Source organism: Propithecus coquereli, unplaced genomic scaffold (genome assembly GCF_000956105.1).
Source record: "Propithecus coquereli isolate 6110/MARCELLA unplaced genomic scaffold, Pcoq_1.0 Scaffold477, whole genome shotgun sequence".
Lineage (NCBI taxonomy): Eukaryota > Metazoa > Chordata > Mammalia > Primates > Indriidae > Propithecus > Propithecus coquereli.
In genome coordinates, this window is record NW_012150585.1 from 446,524 (window position 1) to 466,965 (window position 20,442).

General features: G+C 50.9%; 1 protein-coding gene and 1 pseudogene across 3 annotated transcripts in view; one reads left to right on the forward strand and one right to left on the reverse strand.

The window, feature by feature from the left end:
* The first annotated feature begins 1,002 nt into the window (after window positions 1–1,002).
* Window positions 1,003–20,442, forward strand: part of TMPRSS4 (transmembrane protease, serine 4) — a 35,958-nt gene continuing 16,518 nt past the window's right edge. Inside the window, exons 1-2 of one of the 3 annotated variants that reach the window (XM_012655392.1) lie at window positions 1,003–1,263; window positions 17,669–17,702. In XM_012655392.1, the coding sequence (XP_012510846.1) occupies window positions 1,261–1,263; window positions 17,669–17,702 (37 nt within the window). In that variant the 5' untranslated portion in view covers window positions 1,003–1,260. The remainder of the gene's footprint in view (window positions 1,264–17,668; window positions 17,703–20,442) is intronic. The other 2 variants (XM_012655394.1, XM_012655393.1) reach the window with 2 other exon arrangements.
* Window positions 11,781–12,191, reverse strand: LOC105819194 (annotated as a pseudogene).

Below are 20,442 nucleotides of genomic sequence, written 5' to 3' on the forward strand. Positions count from 1 at the left end.
GGGGGAACCAGGTTCCAGCCCCAATTCTGCCAAAAACTACTTCATCTCCATGAGCTATACTTTCCTCAACTGTCAAATGGGAATGAAATATTCCTCATGGGATTGTGAGAATGAAGGAGACGGCACATAGACGCACATTATCAGTGGAAGGGCCGATACACGAGTCTACCCTGGGCTGCTCTCCTGGGAAGGCCAGGACCGAGAAATGGAAGAAGATATGGACTGGTTTGGAATCAGATGCTAATATACTACTCGAGCTTGGGTAATTGACTTTGCCTTTCTGGAGTTTAGTTTCATCACCCACAGAATGGAGGAATGGAGTGAACAGTTCCCCAAGTCCCTGCCAGTTCTACAGTCTGTGGTTCCAAGGTTACACCTTGCACACCCCCTAGGCAGGGGGCAGAGCCAGGCGTCAGGATGTGGTGGGACGTAATTCAGAAATGACCCTGTAGAAGAGGAGACTCGGGCCCTAGCCATGGCACCAACAGTGATTTTCACAATATTTACCGAGGCAGGGTCAAGAGCAGTTGGGAGGGACACTGGCTGGTATGTGGCATGTTAATTAGCCCTGTGCAGGGCGGCTTCGCTTCTGGAACCCAGGGAAAGCAGATATATCCCACCTCCTTTAAGAAGAAACCCTCCCCTTCTCCATGGACTTCTCAATCCTGTTATTCCACGCATAGCAGCAACCCATTCTACTGAGCAGCAAATCCTGTCATCCAACCCCCAGCCTCCTACAACTTTCCACAACTCCAAACAAAAGCATCTACACAGTGAGAAGTCATGCAGCTGGGACAGGGTGGGGGGGGGACTTTTGACATCACCCTCAACCACCACCCGGTTGGGTGGAAGTCACTCAGGCGGGAAGGCTTTTATGACATCTTAGGTGTGTCACCTGTTCTGAGGCCAAAGGGCCCATGAATGACTCCAGGTGTTCCAGCCCCTAAGGCGGGTGTCAGGTTACAAGACACATAATCATTCCAGTTTGGCAACTTCACCTGGAGGGTTGTTTTAATCCACCCACCCCACAGTTCCCAAATCACTCCCGGAATACAGCGGTGTGGGAGGCAGCCGGCTTGCTAAGGGGACAGGGATGCTGGACATGAGGGACCAAGGCCTGCCCTGCACTGAGGCCTCTTCCAGCCAGTGCTGAGCAGGGATTTCTGACCTGCTGGCCAGGTGTGGGGAGGCCTCCGCCTGACTTGAGTCGCCAGTCTCAGCCCCAGGCTGTAGGGAAATCTGGAAGATCGCGGAGCCAGCATGGTGAGTGTGGGGGCCCTCTGCTCCCGAGACTGGGGGGAGGGTGGGTTTCCCCATAAAGGGCCCTTCAAGCAGCCTGAGAAGTCATCAGCTGAGAATTTCGCGACTCCTTCCAGGTTAAAAAAGAGGTCATAGCTGAATCACCCCCACATCCCATCCCCTTACATGTCTTATACACACCTGCCCTCTTCTCACCCCCACTGCCAGCAGTCCCTGGCCCAGCCCACCCAGGAAGCTGGGGCACAGAGGCCAGGGCTATCCTTTCTGACGGTTCCCCCCCAGTGCTGCATGCTCTTCTGCCCAGGGTCTCCTGGCCTGTTGGCTAGAGGTCGGCACTATTTTTCCAAGGGCAAGTGGCTGTTTTGATGCCACTATGTCCCTCTGCCACTCCCTGGGAAAACTGACTCCTTTTCAAAGAAAATGGTGCGGAGATGCCTCAGAATGATCTAGAGTGTTTGTGAAGATCTTATGCTTGGTCTGTCTTCATGCCCTCACCCTCTCTCCTCCTCCTCTGAACACCCAGAGTGTCTTCGCTCTCCTGGGGCAAAGAGAATGGGTCCCATCTTTCAAGGTGGATGACTGAGGCCCAGGGAGGGGAAGAGACAATAGCTGGGTCTGAGGTGGAACCCAGGGTGTCTTCATTCTCCAGCTCTTGGCCAAGACACAGCAATTTCGCAGCAACCAAAGGGAAAGAGAAGGTGAAAGAAGGGAAGGAGGAGCAGCTATTTAAGGGGGAGGATGTGACCTGCGGGGGCCCCTCAGATGGCTGTCTCCTGACTCCCAGCCGCAGCCTTTCCCACAAGACTCTTCCAAAAAGTCTGGCAAGAGCTAGCTCCGTGCCAGGGTAGTTGAGGGTCAGAAAGGGTTTGCCTGCTTTATGCTGGAATTGAGCCAGCATCAACGCGCCAGCTTGCTGCTTTCCCGTCCAAGGAGGTGCCCTAGAAGCTCAGCCTGTGTGCAGAGAAGCCCCATCCCCTGGGACTGCAGGAGAGGGGAGGGAAGCAGCAGTGCAGCCTGCCGAGCTGAGCTGCTTCTGGGTGACACCAAGGAGCCCTGGGCTGCCTCTTGGGGGAGCAACAGAAAAGGGAGTTTCTAGAGCAGATTACTGCAGCATGAACCATAGAATCAAAAGGCTAAAAGGGGCCAGGTGGGGTGTCGTGCACCTGTAGTACCAGCTACTTGGGAGGCCAAGGCAGGAGGATCGCTTAAGCCCAAGAGTTCAAGGCTACCGTGAGCTAATAGCTATGATGACGGCACTACACTACTCCAGCCTGGACAACAGAGCAAGACCCTGTCTCAAAACAAACAAACAAACAAAAAAAGAGACTTAGAGGCTGGCTCCCTTATCAGCTGTGCTGTCTTGAGACTTTAATCTTTCTAAGACTCATTTTTCCCCTATAAGTGGAAATAATAGGGTGCACAGCACCCCCATGCACACACAGGGTAAGTGCAGAGACTGAATGGGCTCATATAGTAAATAAGTGCTGGAAACCATGACACCCTGTACAAACGTAAAAACTCATGACCAAAGATAAATTCACTTTCGGCCGGGCGCGGTGGCTCACGCCTGTAATCCTAGCACTCTGGGAGGCCGAGGCAGGCGGATTGTTTGAGCTCAGGAGTTCAAAACCAGCCTGAGCAAGAGCGAGACCCCGTCTCTACTAAAAATAGAAAGAAATTAATCGGACAACTAAAAATATCTAGAAAAAATTAGCCGGGCATGGTGGTGCATGCCTGTAGTCCCAGCTACTCGGGAGGCTGAGGCAGGAGGATCGCTTGAGCCCAGGAGTTTGAGGTTGCCGTGAGCTAGGCTGATGCCACGGCACTCTAGCCTGGGTAACACAGTGAGACTCTTGTCTCAAAAAAAAAAAAAAAGATAAATTCACTTTCATCATGGATGGCACATCCGACACTGACCCTTTGCCACCCAGGGAAGGAGTTAGGCATGACTGTATGCGTGAAAGAGGGCAGGTGGGCCCCAAAGGCAAGGCAGCAGCATGGCCAGTCTCCAGGGTAGGATCCAGGGAGCCTCTGGCCCCCGAGCTAGCCATTAAACCACCTGCGCCTAATTACCCTGTCATTGCCCTCTAATGAGGCCAGGACAACCATAGCTCCCAGCCCTAGGGAGAGAATGGGACAGCTCATGCCCCTCCCTGCCTCCTTCCATACCCACAGGCCCCTCCCTGCGACAAGGTCTGCACAATGGTTCTCCCTGGAACCCATTAAACCGAGTATGCCCAGGGACAGCTGAAGCCGGGGACGGCCCCAAGCAGAGATCGGAGCCCAAACTTTGTCTCCGAGAGAAATGTGTCCCTCGATATCTACTCTGTATCGGAGGCTTGGAGGGAAATCACGGGCTCTGTGACTGGTCATCCTGGCCTTGACTCATTACTGCCCTGGTGGCCCCAAACACACCAGCAGCCACAAAGAAGGCATTGACACCTGAGGTTAGCCCACCCTTTCTAGCCCCTTCTAGCCACTCTGGGGGCAATGGTCCTCCTTACCACCTCTTCTGCTGTTTGCCAGCCTGGCATAGACTCGGGGACTTGTCTGGGCTTGTCTGGGGCTCAGGAATGTGGCAGTCAGCAGGTCAGCCTGAAGGCTGCAGGGGTCTGGGAGTGCTGCAGGGTCCACCCAGACCGGGGCATGGAGCCCAGCTGCCCACTCAGCCCCAGTGGTGGCCTCCAGGGCTCTGAGGTGGCAAACAGTGGGCTGGGCAGTGGAAAGCCCCTAGGGGGCAAGATGGGCAAAGAGGGGCTGCTTGCCCAGCTGCTCTCCTGCACCCCTCGCCACCTGAATGAGGGAACCTGGTGTCGCTGTGACCCCCAAAGAAGCTCCAGCCAGCCAACTACATTTAATCAGCTCCTGCCATTGGCCAGCCTCTAAATGGGAGTTAGGAGGATACAGTGCCTAGCTTCCACCATGGAGATGCTCAGAAAGGACAGTGTGACAAGTATAATACCGGTGGTGATGACAAGGTCCCTCCGAAGCCAAGAAGGCGGTAGATTCTCTCTAGACAGGTCGGGGAGATGTCCCAGGAGAGACAATATTTGCACTGGGCTTTGAAGGATGAGCAGGCTCTCTCCAGGCAGAGAAGGTGGGGAGGGTGCCCCAGACAGAGGGAACTGCACGTGAACAGCAAGACAGTGGGAGTATAGGGACAAGGGCGTCACGTGCCGTGGCTGGATCGAGGGGCACAGGGAGGAGAGAGAGGACAGTCTGAGGTCTGGCACCCATGGGTGGCCAGGCAGGCCCCTCCCCTGAGCTCGGGTGCAGGGTCCCCACCATGCCCTGGAGCTCAGTGGGGCTGCGCTCAGCCACCTCCAGAACATGGCACAGGCCACCCTTCCCCAGCAGGCAGGGCAGCAGGAGTCCAGCTCTGCGTATTCATCCCACAGAAAGGCGGCATGCCTCACCTGTGCCAGGCACTGGGGACTCGCTGGCTGGGGAGAGAAAGCAAACATGGACCCTGCTCTTGTGGAGCTCAGAGTCTAGAGAGAGTGGAGGGTGACGAGGGAGGGATACTAGCCAGCGATCACACAAACTCACGTTTAACTGAGATATATGCTGTGACACAACACAGGAAGCTGAGAGGCCTATCCAGGGCACAGGGCCTTGCTGGGGGCGGGGGGGGGGGTCAGAGGAGCTGAGGCTAAATCAAAGCAGAAGCAGAGTCTCCCAGCTCTCTCCATCTCCCAGGGCTCTTCCCTCCAGATCTTGGGGGTCGAGCTCTGTGCCTGGGTGCTGACCTGGAGAAGGGATTTGGAAGTCAGGTCTCCCGTGTGCGCCCCAGGCCTCTCTCCTCCTCTCTGCTTTCCTTCAGTGCAGCTGAGAGCCCAGCTGTCATTGCAACAAACACTCTTCCCTCCCCAGCCTAGCTCCGTGCCAAATCCTGCGACGTCTGAGGAGCTGAATGTGAGAAATGAGGAGAGAGGGAAGTGTGAAAGGGGAGAGACGAGAAGAACAGGCCAAAAACGGGGCTCAGGAACTCTCAAAAAGCCCCAGAACCAACCCAAGACTGCAGGAGACAAATGCTCTTGGGCTTAAAAATTGTCATAAAACCTGCCTCAGATTTCCCAGGTACCTCTTCTGCCCTCAGTCTGCTTAGTGAAAACATCGGCCTCAATAAAACACTTCCAGTTCCCAAGCAATGATTCCCCAAGATGTAAACTTCCCCAAATCTAAAAACTCATTCCTCAGTCATATTTTTTATAAACCTGCTGCCACCAGACTGGGAGCTTCTTGAGGACAGTGTCTATGTCTTTTCTGTCTTTTGGTCCCAAACCTAGACCAAAGCCTGGCATGAGAAAGGCACTTGGTAAATGCTTGTGAACGAATGAATGACAGATAAATGATCGAAGACAGAATCCCCTAGAAGTAGTTTCTGATTTATCTGACCCTGAAAACAGGGTTCGCGCCAAGTTCAATTGGAAAACATGCCCGATTCTACCTGAGGTGTCACTAAGGCGTTTTCATCCGAGACGGGGCTAGGTATGAGGCGGGTATGGGCGTGAGCCTGCCTGGAAACCCCAGTGACAGGGAAGGGGCAGAGTCAGAGCACAGCCACTGTGGCAATCCCCCTGCGGCACGTCTGACTCCACCTTCCGGCCCGTGTTCTGACTAACCATTGTGACGGCAGCAGAGAAATTTGTAAACAAGACTCAAAACGGCAACAGCCCTCTCTCCCTCCGGCTTACAGAGCAGATCCCAGCTTCCTGGCATAATCCACGCGCAACCAGAAACTTCCACAGGGCAGCAGATGAAAAGAACACTTGAGGAAGAGCGTGAGAGACTGAGATGGCCCCTGCCCAGAGGTGGCAGTGGTGTCCGCTGTCACAAAGTATCCTGCATATCAGTCTGAGATTTGCCCACCGGGGCGGTTGAGCCGATCAATGCTTTAAGCATTTCCTGCGATCTCAATCTCTTCTCTACGATCTGCAGGCACTCATTCATTCACTCAGCACGTGTGCCCTGAACATCTACGATACGCTAGGTACTGGCCAGATGCTGCGGAAGATTCGGGAAGACTCCGCAACATCCAGGCCCTCAGTCCCGTGTGATGCACAGAAGGACAGGGGAAGTGAGCTGCTTTTCCCTCACCCCAGGCAGAGCAAGACACTCGCTCACCCACTGATGTCAACAAGAAGGGGACAATTATAGCTGAGGTCAGCCACATCGCTCTCATCCCATTTTCACCCTGACACTGGGGACATCACCCGTGACCACATCCCCAGTTGCCAGAGAGGAGGAGGAGGGCCTTGTCAGGCTTCTGGGAGGACCGATCCATCTTGACAAGTAGGAGTCACTGGTGGCCTTAAAGAGAATAACAGTGGCAACATTTCATCTCTAACCTAATACCACAAGGGCAGCGTGTTGTGATCTGAGACACTTTCACGTCCAGACTCTGCCTTGAGTCTGATACCAACTCTCTGAGCCCTTGTAATCCTCATTCTACAGACAAGGAAATCAAGGCTCAAAGAGGTTAGTGACTTGGAAAGGGTCGCTCAGCCAAGAACAAAGGGACAACCAGTGTCTATAATTATCTTAGACTTTTAAGAAGACTAAGATAAAGTTTCATACCCAATGCTGCTTGGGAAAAAAAAAACCCAAGTTACCAGGAGACCATTAAGAATAGAAAATTGACCTAAAGAGAGAATACTGTGAGTGAATCAGGCCAGGACTAGTCTTATCCGTGGCAGGAGACATGAGGAGTTTCGGGCTAAATGCAAACTCTTCAGAAAGAACCTTAAGGTCTTCTAGGCAAGTGGTCTCCCCAAGTACATTGTGGCCTCTGAGCCCTTTGCCCCGCTGAGTCTAATGCAGACCCCCGCCTGGAACACAGAGAAAGAAACAGAGCTGCAGTGTCCAAAAGGACCATGCCCTCACCCCCTCGCCCGCTCTGCCCCACCCTCCCCTGGCTACACTGCCCAGAGGGCGGCAGGGGTACTCAGGAGAATCCCCCAGGAGTGTGCATGGCCCTTATCTGGCCCTCCCCTTGGCTGCTGCAGAAACCTCCTTCACAATCCAATCCAGCTTCTATTCATACACCTTCTAGAAACTCTGGTTGCTTAAAACAACCTTCTCTTTGCCAAGAGAAAGGGCTCTCTGTGACTTCCGACATTCCTCCTTTGCGTGGTCCTCTGCCTTGTCCTCGAGACGCCATACACATTTTAAAGGACCATGTTCATAACCCTTTGGTCCTTGCTTCTCTGCCCTGCAGAGTTCACACAGTTTACGTGACATCCCTTCGGGTCCCCTAACTGCCCTGGTCACTCTCCCCAAATGCACTTAGTCCATAGAGTCCCCTCCTGAAGTCAGGCCCCTTGGCCTACGAAATCATAAATTAGCCACCGTTTGTTCAGCTCCTGTTACATACGTGCCAGGCCCTCTACAAAGCTCTTTCCCATTAATAATGAATAATTTTTGAGTATCTACTATGTCATGCACTTGCGAAGTTCTATTTTAATATCGTTGTTAATAATTAATAAAAATAATAGAATATATGCTCCATGGCACACGAACTTTGCCTCTTGTTCACTGCTGTATCTCCAGCCCCCAGAAAGGTGCCTTACTGAATGGATACAGTGTTACTGCTGTTATTATTATTACGGCTAACCAGCATCCCACTCTTGCTACACACCAGGCAATGTGCTAACGCTAAGCATATTTTGGGCTCATTAGGAGGAAGACTTATTGAATCTCTCTCCCTCTCTTTCTCACTTTTTCACACACATGAAATTGAGGATTTCAATGGTTAAATAACTTGCCTAAGGCCTCAGGCCTGAGAGCAGCAGAAGCAGATGAAGACCCGGGCTTCAGGATTCCAAGGCTTGTGCTCCTTCCACGGTAAACACAGCCTGTTCTAGCAAATGGCATCCCAGCAAGGAAGAACTTGACAAAGCACACACAGAGTTATGCGAGTGGGCAGAGAAGTGGGAAAGGAGCTCCAGGTTATGCAACCACGAAGTAATAGATGCAGAGAAGTCACTGAGGTATGATTAAAGCACTATTTATAGGATCATGAGTTCAGAGTTCACAGGAAAGAGATCTAAGAGATCTTTGCCAGGGGTGCGAGGCTGGTTATCATCGGAGCATCCAGAACAAATGCGAATGCTCAATGCTGCCCTTGTATAGAACCTCGGCGCAGATCCCCCTGGAACACCGCGTGGAGTTCTGCTCCCCAGGCCTCCAGGTAACTGGAGCTGAGGGCACTGATTCTCACCCACTAAACTCCTCTGCATGTCAAGCACCAAGCCAGGCACATCACATGCATCATTTCATTTAATCCTCACCAACAACCCTACGAAGTAGATCATCTTCTCCCCATTTTACAGATGAGGAAACCAAGACTCGGAACAATTCATTAACTTGCCCAGCACCACATGGCTGGGAAGGGGCAGAGCTGGATTCAGGCCAGTGCGCCTGACTCAGGGCTCAGGAAGAGCAGGAGGAGGGGACAACCTCCTGAAACCCTCAAACCTCAAGGACCAGCCAAGAGGAGCCATGAGCAAGTCTGTAGAATCAGGAGTGGGCTTGTACCTAGCAGGGGGCGCACCTTACAGAACCTTCCTCACTATCACCTTGTGCAGTCAGTTTGATCACAACCTGCATTCCAAAGGAATAAACTGGGCCCAGGAGATGTTAGGCGATTTGCCCAAAGCTGCTCTGCATGTAATAGAGGAGTCAGACCTCCTAATGCCAAAGTTCCTTTTCCCTCCCCATCGTTTGCCTCCCCCTTAAAGTTTAAAGGACAATCCAGGATAAGCAAAAGGGCATACAATTTCTCAAAGACAGTCTAAACTCTGTGGAATTCATATAAACATCAGGCCGCCTCTTGAGTGGCAGCTCCTCAGGGCAGGTCAATTGCAATGTTAGAGAAGCCTTCTAAGCTTTAACTCCATCTGCCCTTCCCCACGGCAAACCGCTAAGCGTCCCTGTCAGGCTGGAAGTCTGAACTGTGTGCCCTGGCCCCTGCTGGCTCTCTGGAGTCCCCTTCAGCCATTGTCCAGGCATTGCCCTCAGGTGTGCAAAGATGATGGCACCTTCCTTCCCAGGACCCACCACCCTGGGACAGAAGGAAAGCTAAGCAAAGTAGAATTGCTGAGAACTCAGAAAGGCTGGAGAGAATGGACCGCTTCCCCTGCAACCACGAGAAGGTTCTCAGAGGGATTTGTAAGAGCTACAGTCAGCAGCAGGATCACCTGGAAGCAAGGGGCCTCTCATGGGTGCAGGGCTTGTGACGAATTCAATGCAACGGGCATGTGCTAATACCTCCCTCCTACCCTTCCCGTTGTCTCTGGGGAGAGAGAGCATGACTGCTGCACCCCAGTTTCTCCATTTGTGACGCAGGGATAGTTACACCTTCACCCTCTCCCCAGGGCCTACCTGGAGTTAAGAGCTGGGCGGTAACACAAAGGCTGATTCTTAAATGGCAGGAGCTGAACTGCAGGCTGGTGGCAGGATAATGGCAGGCTGGTGGCAGGATAATGGCAGGCTGGTGGCAGGATAATGGCAGGTCACCTGACACCTCCCATCTGCCCCACACCTTGCCCTGGAGCCATTATGTGCTGGGATGGGGGCTAAGGTGCTCGGCTCAAATTGCCAACAGGTCAGCACCTATGCGGCTTAGAACAAGGCAAAATGGTTTCTAATGTAGCAGCTGAGGCTGAAGCTAGCCCTAAAGGAAAATGTGCTGCTGTAAGGTCACCTGAACACAAGGCAGTGAGTGTGAGAATGCCTCCTGAATCTCCTTCATGGGAGAGCTTGACTGAGGACAGGGGCAGACCCGCCTGGAGAAGACAGGGTGACAGGTCAGACAATGCTTGGAGGCAGGCATGATGAGTCATCTCCGAGGCCCTCCCATGCGCTCTGAGCTGCACTTCACAGCCAGGCTCATCTCTGGAAACTCCCCCTCCTGCCCTCCCAATGGTGGTCCAGCCCTCCACGCCCCTCTCGTCACCTTACCTGTCATGGCTGAGTCATCCAACAGAGACAGCCCTGATTCCAGCCGTGCAAAGGCATCAGACTGCCTGTCCCCACTGCACGTGGAGAGGACACAGCTGCTTACAGTTGGGCTGGGGGAGGATGCAGGTTCAGGGGTCAGAGCACTGTCCTCAGAGGAGCCACCAAGCCCTTGAGCCAGCTGTGGCTGAGCCCTGCTCTACAAGCTGACTGCGAGCTGCCTCTGGAAACCCAGAGAACTTTCCCCACCCCCTCCCTTGGGTTTTCCCCCACTACTTGTCACTGGCCTCGGCAACCTAGCTACTACCTGCCAGAGCCTCAAAGGACCTGTTTATCTCATCACCTAGCAACAGCAGCACCACTGGCTCTAGGCTTTCCCTGCGCGACCTCAGGAAGCCAGGGCCTGGGCCCCCGTGGGAGCCTGAAGCTGCCACAGATGGGAGCAGGGCCAGAAAGCCCCCTTTTATGCGTCCCTACTTTTCTCCCTCCGTCCACTCCCCAGTCAGTCTAGCTCTGCTCCTACTGACTTCTTTCCAGGGCAAGGATGTGCAGAATCAGCACTGCAGAGAGGAGGAGAGGAATGAGGTCCCAGGGGCAGGCCACTTGGCAGGGAAAGCAGACGGAGGAGCTGGCCTACCTCCTCTTCTTCCCTCCTTGTCAGCCTGGTGAGCACTTGTCCATTTCATTGTGAGGTTATTAACCTTTTTATCCCAACCCTGAAAGTTCCCAATTACCCAAAGGGACCTTGAGGTTCAGAGACGTCGAAGGGCGTGCCCAAAGCCACGCAGCAAGTCAGAAGACAAGGCAAGACGAGAACTCACACTCCCCAGGCTGGTTCCTTGTGGCTTCTCTGAAGCTCACTTAATCTTCACTCCACTTCACGCGAGAGCTGCCTTGTGTCTGGGTTCCTCATCTCTCAGCTGAACGGGAAACAGGACCCTAAACGTCCATCTGACATTTGGGGCTGAGCCAAGCCCAACCAGGAGTTTCTCCAAGATCTAAAACAGTGTGCGGGGTCGGGGGGACTAAGGGAAGGAGAAGGAGGTGAGAAAGGCAGAAACCTAATGGAAGAGAGGGAAGGAGAAATGCTACTGTCAATAAAACCCCTCTCGGGTACAAAGCCCTGCAGCTGGCCGTTTTCCCAATACGTTCTTTGAGGGAGGTCTCTTACGCCTGTGCATGGATGACTTGCAGAGCCAGGATCTGCGCAGAGGTTACTCTGCCTTCAGACCAAGGCAGGACGGGGGAGACGCTGGGGCAATCTCTGCAAGCTGACTGCGTGCTAATCACACGCAGCAGGACCACACTGCAGGCAGTAGACATTCAAAAGGATGAGGCACCAGCTAATGACGCTCACCCAGTTGGGTTCTTGAAACTGTGGGGAAGTGAAAACAGCGGCCACTGAGTCCAGAAACCTGGCCCCAAGAGCTAGCTGGATGTGTTACTTAACTTGCTCTGAAGCCATAGCATTATATCAGCCATGGTTTCCTCTTCTGTGAAATGGGGATCATTTCTTTTTTCTCTTTTTTTAATATTTTTAATGACTGAAACAAAAACGCTTAAAACCACAACTTCTGAAAGAACCACTTATTCTTGCCCGTCTTGTACCTCTCTTCAAACTTGACATTGGCCTCCCGTCGGGCCTTGCATTTAAGAGCAGGGTCTCTGAAGACATCCTTGTTGACAACAGTTTTGTCCAAGGGTATATCCACAGAGTACCTTGTGGGCATGAGGTGATTGTAGTTATAAACTTTTACAAAAGACTTGATCTTTGGTCTCTTGGCGATCTTCTTTTTGCCCATGGCAGCTGTCACTTTGCGGGGATAGCGGTCAATTCCAGCCACCAGAGCATGGCTGTAGGGATGGTCTGAAGTGCCATCATCAACGTTCTTCACGATGACGGCTTTCCGTCTGGAGTAGCGTCTGGCCAGGACCAGCACCACTTTCCCGGGTTTCATGAACTTGCCCATTTCAACGGCAACCAGCAGGGCCTACAGCAGAAAGGAAGGACAGGCACTTCAATGCGGATCATTTCTCAGGGTTGTTCCAAGGATTAAATGGGATAGCATTTACGAAAGAAGGATATCGTAAGCTATATACCAATACTCAACTGCAATAGTCAGTGGTTGTTTCCACATTTGGGTCTCTGCTGCCAGGGACCAACTGAGAAGGAGGAAAAGAAGATTCTCTGAGCTAATCAGGCAATGGTAGGTGTTTTTCAGCTATGGAACATCCACCCACTTCTACCACCCCACCTCACCCCCTATACCCTCTGGCTTGGGTCCTCCTGGGCCCTGGGGCCTGGGCATTCCAGCCCTTCCACTGTACTCCAGACGGCAGGAGCTTCCTTCCCAGATGAGCCCCAGGTCGGACGCCAGCTGGGCCGGACCCATGAGTCAGGGCTCTGGCAGACTGAGTCAGCAGAGCAGACCCGCCTGCCCCAGCCAATGGCCCAAACAAAAAGGCCATGGCCAATGCCTGCGCGTGGGCTGGGCTGTTGTGGCCAGGGGCTGAGTTCAAGTTGGGGTTAAACAAAGACATCTCCAGCAAAGCAGAAGGAAATACAGTTGGTCTATGGTGGCCTCACAACTTCCCTCTTCCCTCTATTAACTCCAGGGCGAGACACTTCCTTCTGGCCTCAGTTTTCTCTTCTGTAAGTGAGGAAGTTGCCTGGGATATTCTCTAGAGACCCTTCTAGCTTTTGCATCCTGTGATCGTGACAGGGACCCACCACAGTGAGGGGGCCGACCGGATCTCTGAATTCTACCTAGCACCCCATTTCCTCCTTTCTTCAGCTCAGGATTGCTTCTAGGCTAAGAGAGGATTCAGTTGGCTGTAAGTCCCTGTTTCTATCCTGCTCAGGAATGCCATCGACATTGACGGTCCCCAATAGCCACTGACAGGCCTAAAATGTGCCAGCCTCCCTGCCCATGGGCCCAGATAACCACGGCCTTCAGCAGCTCCCCTTCCCAGAAGTTTAACAACCCATCATTTCCGAACTGTCTGTGTCAGAGATGTTTGCCAAAGAGCTTCAAGGAAAGCCAAAGAATGAGCCACTGAATGGAAGAACCCAGGCAGCATGATAGTAAAGGCAGATCCCGGTGACGACAGGAGTTTGACTTCCTCAAAGCACCCAGCATAGCCAGGTGACAGCTTTTTAAATTTTCTCTTTGAACCTTGGGTGCATAGCATTGAATGAATTATAATCTTTATTCATGACACTTTTCACTAGTGGTCCCTGCAGGGCCCATTTGTAACTTACTAGCAAATTAGTTGGCTTTAACCGTGTAGTAAAATGTAACTTCCATAAACCCACCACCCCAACAAAAGCGAGGACCTAACCATAACCTGCATCTAACCATGGGATCCCCCCCCGACATCACACACACCCTCACGCTCCTGCTGAGGTAGATGGGCACGTCCCTTTTGTTTATTAATTCAACAAATATTGACTGCACATCTTTGATAGGCTGGAGCTGTGCTAGAAGCCCCCTGCCACAGTAAGCGTCATCCTGAATCCCATGTCCATCATTCCCCTTCTTCTTTATGAAAAAAATTCTATACTATATGTAATCTTTTGGGACTTACTTTTCCCCTGAATATTAAATTGCCAATGTCATCCGTATTATTTTGTGTCGCTGTAGTTCATTTGTTTTGACTGCAGCATAATATTCCATTGTGTGACTATGCCACAGTCAGCTTCTTAAAAGCTGGCCTGAGATTGCATCCCAAAACTGAGACATGTTTATTACTTCTTTCATTCCACAAATATTTATTTAACACTCACTATCACGCATTGTAGGAGACATCGGGGGTGCGGTGATTAACAGGACAGCCACAGTCCCTGTCATTCTAGCTTACGGTTTTGATTTGGTGTATTTTTTCTTTCTCTCTTTTGTTTTCAAACAGACGTGGAATCTCTTCCACAACCACTCCTCAGTGGATCGCAAGTGAAAACATTAGCCACTGCTGGGCGCTGGGGTCACTTCAGCTCAGGGGTGAGGAATCCAAGGCCCCAGAGAGTGCAGACTCTAAGCCTCCTTTGTTCCCTCTGTGCCTCAGCTTCTAGCACAATTCTGGCCTCATCAGAGGTGTGCAGTCAATATTTGTCGATTTAATAACAAACAAAAGAAACTTGCCCTACTACCGAAACGAACACAGGCGTGCACGCACAAGCGGACTCAGCGGGAAAGAGTGAACGGACGGGGAAGGGCCCACTATTTCCTGGATGCTTTTAGTGTCCCTCCAGCCAGCCCCTCCTCTAGCCTCCCACAGCTCAGCAAACACCCTCTCACCTGCTCAACTAAAACCCAGGTGCATCCAGGTCATGGGCAAGACCTATTGCCTGCATCTTCCAAGCACATGTGGAGTCTCTCTACCACCAACCTCCCTCTGTCTGCTCAAGTCCTCACCTGGCTCCTGCCATGCCGATCTCTATCCAGTTCCTCCACCCCCCAAGCTTGTTCCTGCCTGCTTGGCTCCTTCTTGTCACTCAAGTCCCAGTTCAGGTGTCACCTCCCCAGAGAGGCTCTCCCTAAACACCCAGACCCCTTGCCTCGACCTCCCAGTCTCGGTCTCCATCCAGGCACTGTCTCCTCTCACCCCACATTACTCTCCGCATAGCACCCACCACTCTCTTACCTTTTCTGGCTTATCTGTTTATGGCCCATCCTCCCCCTCCCCTAGACCCTCCCCCTTTTCCCTGAAATGCAAACTTCTAGGGGCGGGGGGCTCAGCTGTCTTGTTTGGGCACTACTCCCATTCTTACGGGATTATTTCTTGATTGTCCTCGGCTCCTCCTGGAGTAGTGCCTGGTCTGATGTAGACACTCTATAAACATTTGTTTAGTTTAATAATTAATCGTTTAATGCTACCCATCCTGGTTTTCAGACAACTGGCATCAATCCTTTTCACCCTTGACTTGACCGAGTTAGATGAAAGGACTTTGCAGACTGTTTCATGCCCATCGTGTGTGAACCACTGTTGGTATTATTACCACCTGACTCCAGGCGCAACAGTGCAGAGCCGCCTGATTCGTTCTCGTCTTCGGCCTGGAAACAGTCCCTTCCCTCCAGCCCTGGTGACGGGGGAGGAGAGACAGCTAAGAACCAGCCACAGTGCACAGCCCAGAGTTCAGCCCAGTTCACCGTCATTCACTGAGTCTTTATTTGGTCCAAGCCCCATGCTAAACACCAAGGGGACAAAGCCAATGAGAGAGAGTGGCTAATACTATTACTACTTGTCAACTAAAAATAGAATTTTAAGTTAGCAAAAAAAGAAAATCAACCAAAAATAAAAAGAGAGAAGGAAAACAGTGGCTGTCCATCGAGAGAAGTGTTGTGCTAAAGACCTGCACCGAGTGCTGCGGAAGGTCAGAGGATGGGAGGGCGGAGGGAAGGGCATGCCATTGTGAGCCTGGCACTTTCCACCAGATAGCTCATGCAACCTCACAGGAGCCCTTGGAAGGGCGTGCTATTTTTCCTTCTTTACAGAGGGTAAGCCTGAAGCTCAGAGAGGTTAAGGATCTTGCCTAAAAGCACACATTTGATAGGAGGCAGGGCCTATATTTCAACTGAGCCCCTGCAGACTCCAGAGCCTCCACTGGGACACCCATTCCCCAGTGTCATCGGAGGACAAGGCTGGGCACATCCCTCCAGCAGATACAGGCTTGTGTTTGGGAGGAAAGGGAGGAGCTCATCCTCCCAATCGCTGTGTCCACCGTGCTTAGCCGTGGGAGCAGGCAGCACCCTAGGACCCCTCATATCTAATCTAGGGCACCTACCCAGGGGTTAGAAGAGGCCCTCTCACTCCCAAGTGGGACTGGAAAAATTCCCTGCTGGAAAATGCTCCTCCCCCAGCCACCACCAAGGCTGGTCATGACCTCAGAACAACCAGGGCAGGTAAGTCCCTGGGTGGAGACCTAGACCGCAGGCCGAGCTGCTACTCACCCAGCCCAGGGATTCCAGATCCCATGCCAGACTGGGAAAGGGAAGAGAGTGAAGGAAGGTTTCTGGGAGGCCCAACAGAGTGAGGGAAGGAGGGTTCAGGGAGCATGAACATGTACAGCATGCTCCCTTTAACCTTTCCCAGGCAGGAAGCCTTTGTGTCAGTGGCTCCTGCGCGTGACTCTATGTGGCTGTGTGTGCGCTGAGTGCACTCGTGAAGTGGTGTGAGCAAGCAGAAGTGCCTTTGTGTATACTTGTGTACATGTGTCCGTGGCAACCTAAGACAACACTCAGAAGTACCATAGTGTTCTGCTAGGTTTTCGTTGTTTGTCTGTTTTATTAGGTACAGCATACATTGAGTAAAGCACTCAAATCTAAAGTCTACCACCCAGTGAATTTTTACACATATAAACACCCATGTAACCAACACCTAGAACAGATCTAAAGTTTTCCAGCATTCCAGAAGGCTCTGTTGTGCCTCTTTCAATAACTGCCCCACCTCCCTCACTAGGGAGTACTGTTCTGGTAACTTCACTAGTAACCACTGTTCTGGCTCCTATCACTATAAACCAACTTTACCTTTCAAATGCTGTATAAATGGAATCATACAGAGTGTACTTTTTTGTACCTGGTTTGTTTCCTTCACTGTACCTATGAAATTCATCCCTGTCATTGCATTTAGCACTAGTTTGCTCATGTCTATTGCTGAATTATATTCCATTATATGAATATACCATCTACTCCACCAGTGATTGACACTGGGGTTTTTCCAATGCTTAGCTATTATGAATGAAGTGACTATGACCATCATGTGCAGGATTTTTGCTAGGCATATGCAATTATTTTTCTTGGCTATATCCTGGAACAGAATTGCTGGGTCATAGAATCATAGAATATTCATATGTTTAACATTAGTAGATTTAGCTAACCCATTTTCCAAAATATTTGTACCAATTTACACTGCCATCAACAACATGTGAGAGTTCTAGTTGCTCCACATCCTTATCAACACTTAGTATTGTCAGTCTTTTTAATTTTAGCCATTCTGGTGTTTACGTCTGAAATTTCATTTGCCTGATGAGAAATGACATTAAGCATCTTTTGGTACTCATTGGCCCCTTGGGTATCCTCTTTTGTGAAGTGTCCGATTTTTTAAAGAAATATAATATCTATAAAAATAGACAAATTTTTGACAAAAATGGACAATACAGTAGAATCATCTTGAGGAATTCTGCAATACACACAACAACCCAGCAACCAGTTGTTTCTACAATTGCTAACTAGTTGTTATAATTAATAAACTAGTTGAACCAGGTCAAATAGGTGCCAAAAACTAAATTTTTCATTTTGAACCAATTATGTGGATATCACAGAGCCTCCCAGCTGAGATTCAGCAGGGAAAAGGGAATGCAGGCAAGAACCAAGAACCTCCCCTAGGCTGCTAGCCCCAGCCCGAGAGGTTCCCACACTCGGCTCACTGACTGTTTCTCCTTCAATTCCAGGAGCCTGACAGTAATCAACCCCTGAACAGCCACGGTAAGCACAGGTCCTGCTTTCCTTTGTCCACCTCAGCCTCTGAGTTTCAGTCACCAGGTAGATCCTAAGCCACTCTTGTATGGCCCTCGCCAACACCACCAAGTGCTAAGTGCTGTGGGTGACACCCACCCACTCATCCACTCATCATTCAACAAACATATTAGGGAACTATAAGTCCCAGGATTCATTCTAGAAGTAGGAGGCCTGGTCTCTGGGGAAACAGAGCCAACAATCCTAAAACTCCAAGAGCAATGATTCTCCAATTCATTCCTTTAGTTACTCATTCTCTCATTCATTCAATAAGACTGTAAGTGCCTCCCATGTGCCAGGCCCTGGGCTGGATGCTGGGCTATCCCAGTAAATAAGACAGCCAAAGTCCCTGCCCTCATGGAGTTCATAGTCTGACCCTGCTGCCAAGGAACAAGCCAGACAAAGGCATTTTCACTGGTAGAAAATAAAATAGCAGTGTTTGCTTGATGTACAAGAGAAAAATAAGTTCATAAACAGAATGATCCCAAATTTCAGGGGTTTTTTTTTTCCTTCTATTACATTTTCTTAAACCATTGATATCCACTCCTGATAACCAGCTAGATCAGCAAAACAAATGAGCAAGGAAAAATTAATAGGAACACATCAATAAGAAAATGGCCAAACTCACTTACTTTGACAACTTATTTATTTCCCAGTTCAGAGTCACTGGTTAATAATGATCACACATGAGGTAATCTTCAACAAGTAAAATGGTGCAGACTTTGCGCTTTGAAATTTAACACATCAATAGGCCATGATGTCCCCAGAGAACACCAGGGTTCCAAGTGCTCTGCCACCTGAGTAAGCCTGAGAACTATCGAACCAGAAAACAAGCTGAATTTGCCACCAATGCCTGGCATAAAAGGTGCTCAGAAGAGAAACATCAGTGCTGCTCACGTGGTCAGGGCTAGCACCATGGGGCAGGCCCCATAGGTTGAGAAAGCTTTCACAAAACAGGGGGGAGCAATGAGGGTGTTGGTGGTGCAGGGAAGACCTGGAGCTCATCAGAGTCAGAGGTAAGAACTAATATGGGCAGTTGGCGGACCAGGGAGGGAACCACGCTACGCAGAGCTAGGGCTTGGGGAGGACTAGCAGTGGAAGTCCATTTGGCTAAGAGCGCGGCCAAATTACGCTGGCTTTGAAAACCTAGAGGAGAGTGCAGTCCAGATGTAGGAGTCATGGGAGCCTTTGTAGGTTCTTGAGCAGGAAGTGACAGGAAGAAGGCAACCTTCAGGAAGCTCTGTCTAGTGGCAGGGGGAGGACAGGCTGGAGGCAGGAACAGTGCAGGCTGGGAGGCTGTGCAGAACTCAGTGGGTTCCTTAACTTAAACTAGGTGTGAAAACCCTTCCCCTCCTGACGGGGGAAGCAGATCCTCCCTGAGAACATCCGGGAGGCAGAGCCATTGGGCCCTGGACACAAGGACTCAGGAATCCCAAAACAAATCAATCCCGTGTCCTCAGAGGTAGGTGCTCAATAAATAAATCATGCATGCATGAATGAACAAAATGTCACCACAGCCATGGCCCCAGGAAAGAGGACAACTCTGAACACGAGCTGCTGAAACTTTAAAAGCAATAGAAGCTAACATATTGATAAACTATTTTGTGCCAGGTCCTAATAGTTTACAGGCAACACCACTTGCAGTCCACATCCCCAGTGCCTGGCCTCTGCATCTGAGGTTAAAACTCTCTTTTGGGGAAACACTAAGTTTCCTAAGCTTTCCCTTATCAACAGATTCATTAATATCAGCACTTATTGAGCACCAGTCTATGGCAGGATGCCATTCTCTGCTTTTGAAGAGCTGAGGAAAGGAATAGAGACAGACACGTGACTGGCCATCATTCGAGGCACAATAAAATGAGACCCGCAAGAAAGATAGAAAGGATGTGCTTAAGAGGACGCAGGCAAGAGGAATTCATTTGTTCCTTCAGCAAATATTTATTGAGTGCCTGCTAGGGGCCAGGCACTGTCCTAGACACCAGAGATTCAGCTGTGAACAAAACAGACAAAAAGTCCTATCTTCATGGAGCCTTCATTTCAGGGAGGGGTAGGAGGAGCCAGAAAATATAGAAAATACGTAAAATATAGAGTATGTTAGAGATCATGAGTGCTTTGGAAAAAAAGAAAGCAAGGAAAGAGGATGGGAAGTGTTGGAAGATTGCATTTTTAAATCGGGAGGTCAAGGAAGGACTCACTAAGAAGGTGACAGTGGCGACGGACTGGCAGGGGGGGAGGGAGAAAGCCAAGCGCAGGCGAGGGACCGGAGAGCCGGCCTGCTTCTTCCCAGGGTTTCCAAGCGTCACCACCATTCCCGCCCAGCTCTCCCTGTGGAGCAGTCCCCATGGCACCGCCTCGGCTTATTGCCCTCAAGGAGTGGGGACTCCGGAGAACCTACTTCTGATCCTTACCGAGAATTTAACTTTTCAAAGCCTCTCCCATGTCCCGTCTCCTGGATAACCACGTGCGACGGGACAGCCTGGTCATTATTACCTCTACTTTAGGTCTCCCTAACGCCAGACTCTTTGCTGCAATCCACCTCCTCGCTGATGAAAGATGCATCTTTCTGAAATGAATTCGATCCTGTCTCTCTGCTGCGTGAAAACGTTCAAAGGCCCCTCACTGCCTTCAGGACAAAATCCAAGCCCTGTAGCGTGGTGTTCAGGAGTCCGCCAGCCCTCCTCGCAGCATGCTTTGCTCCCTGGCATTGGCC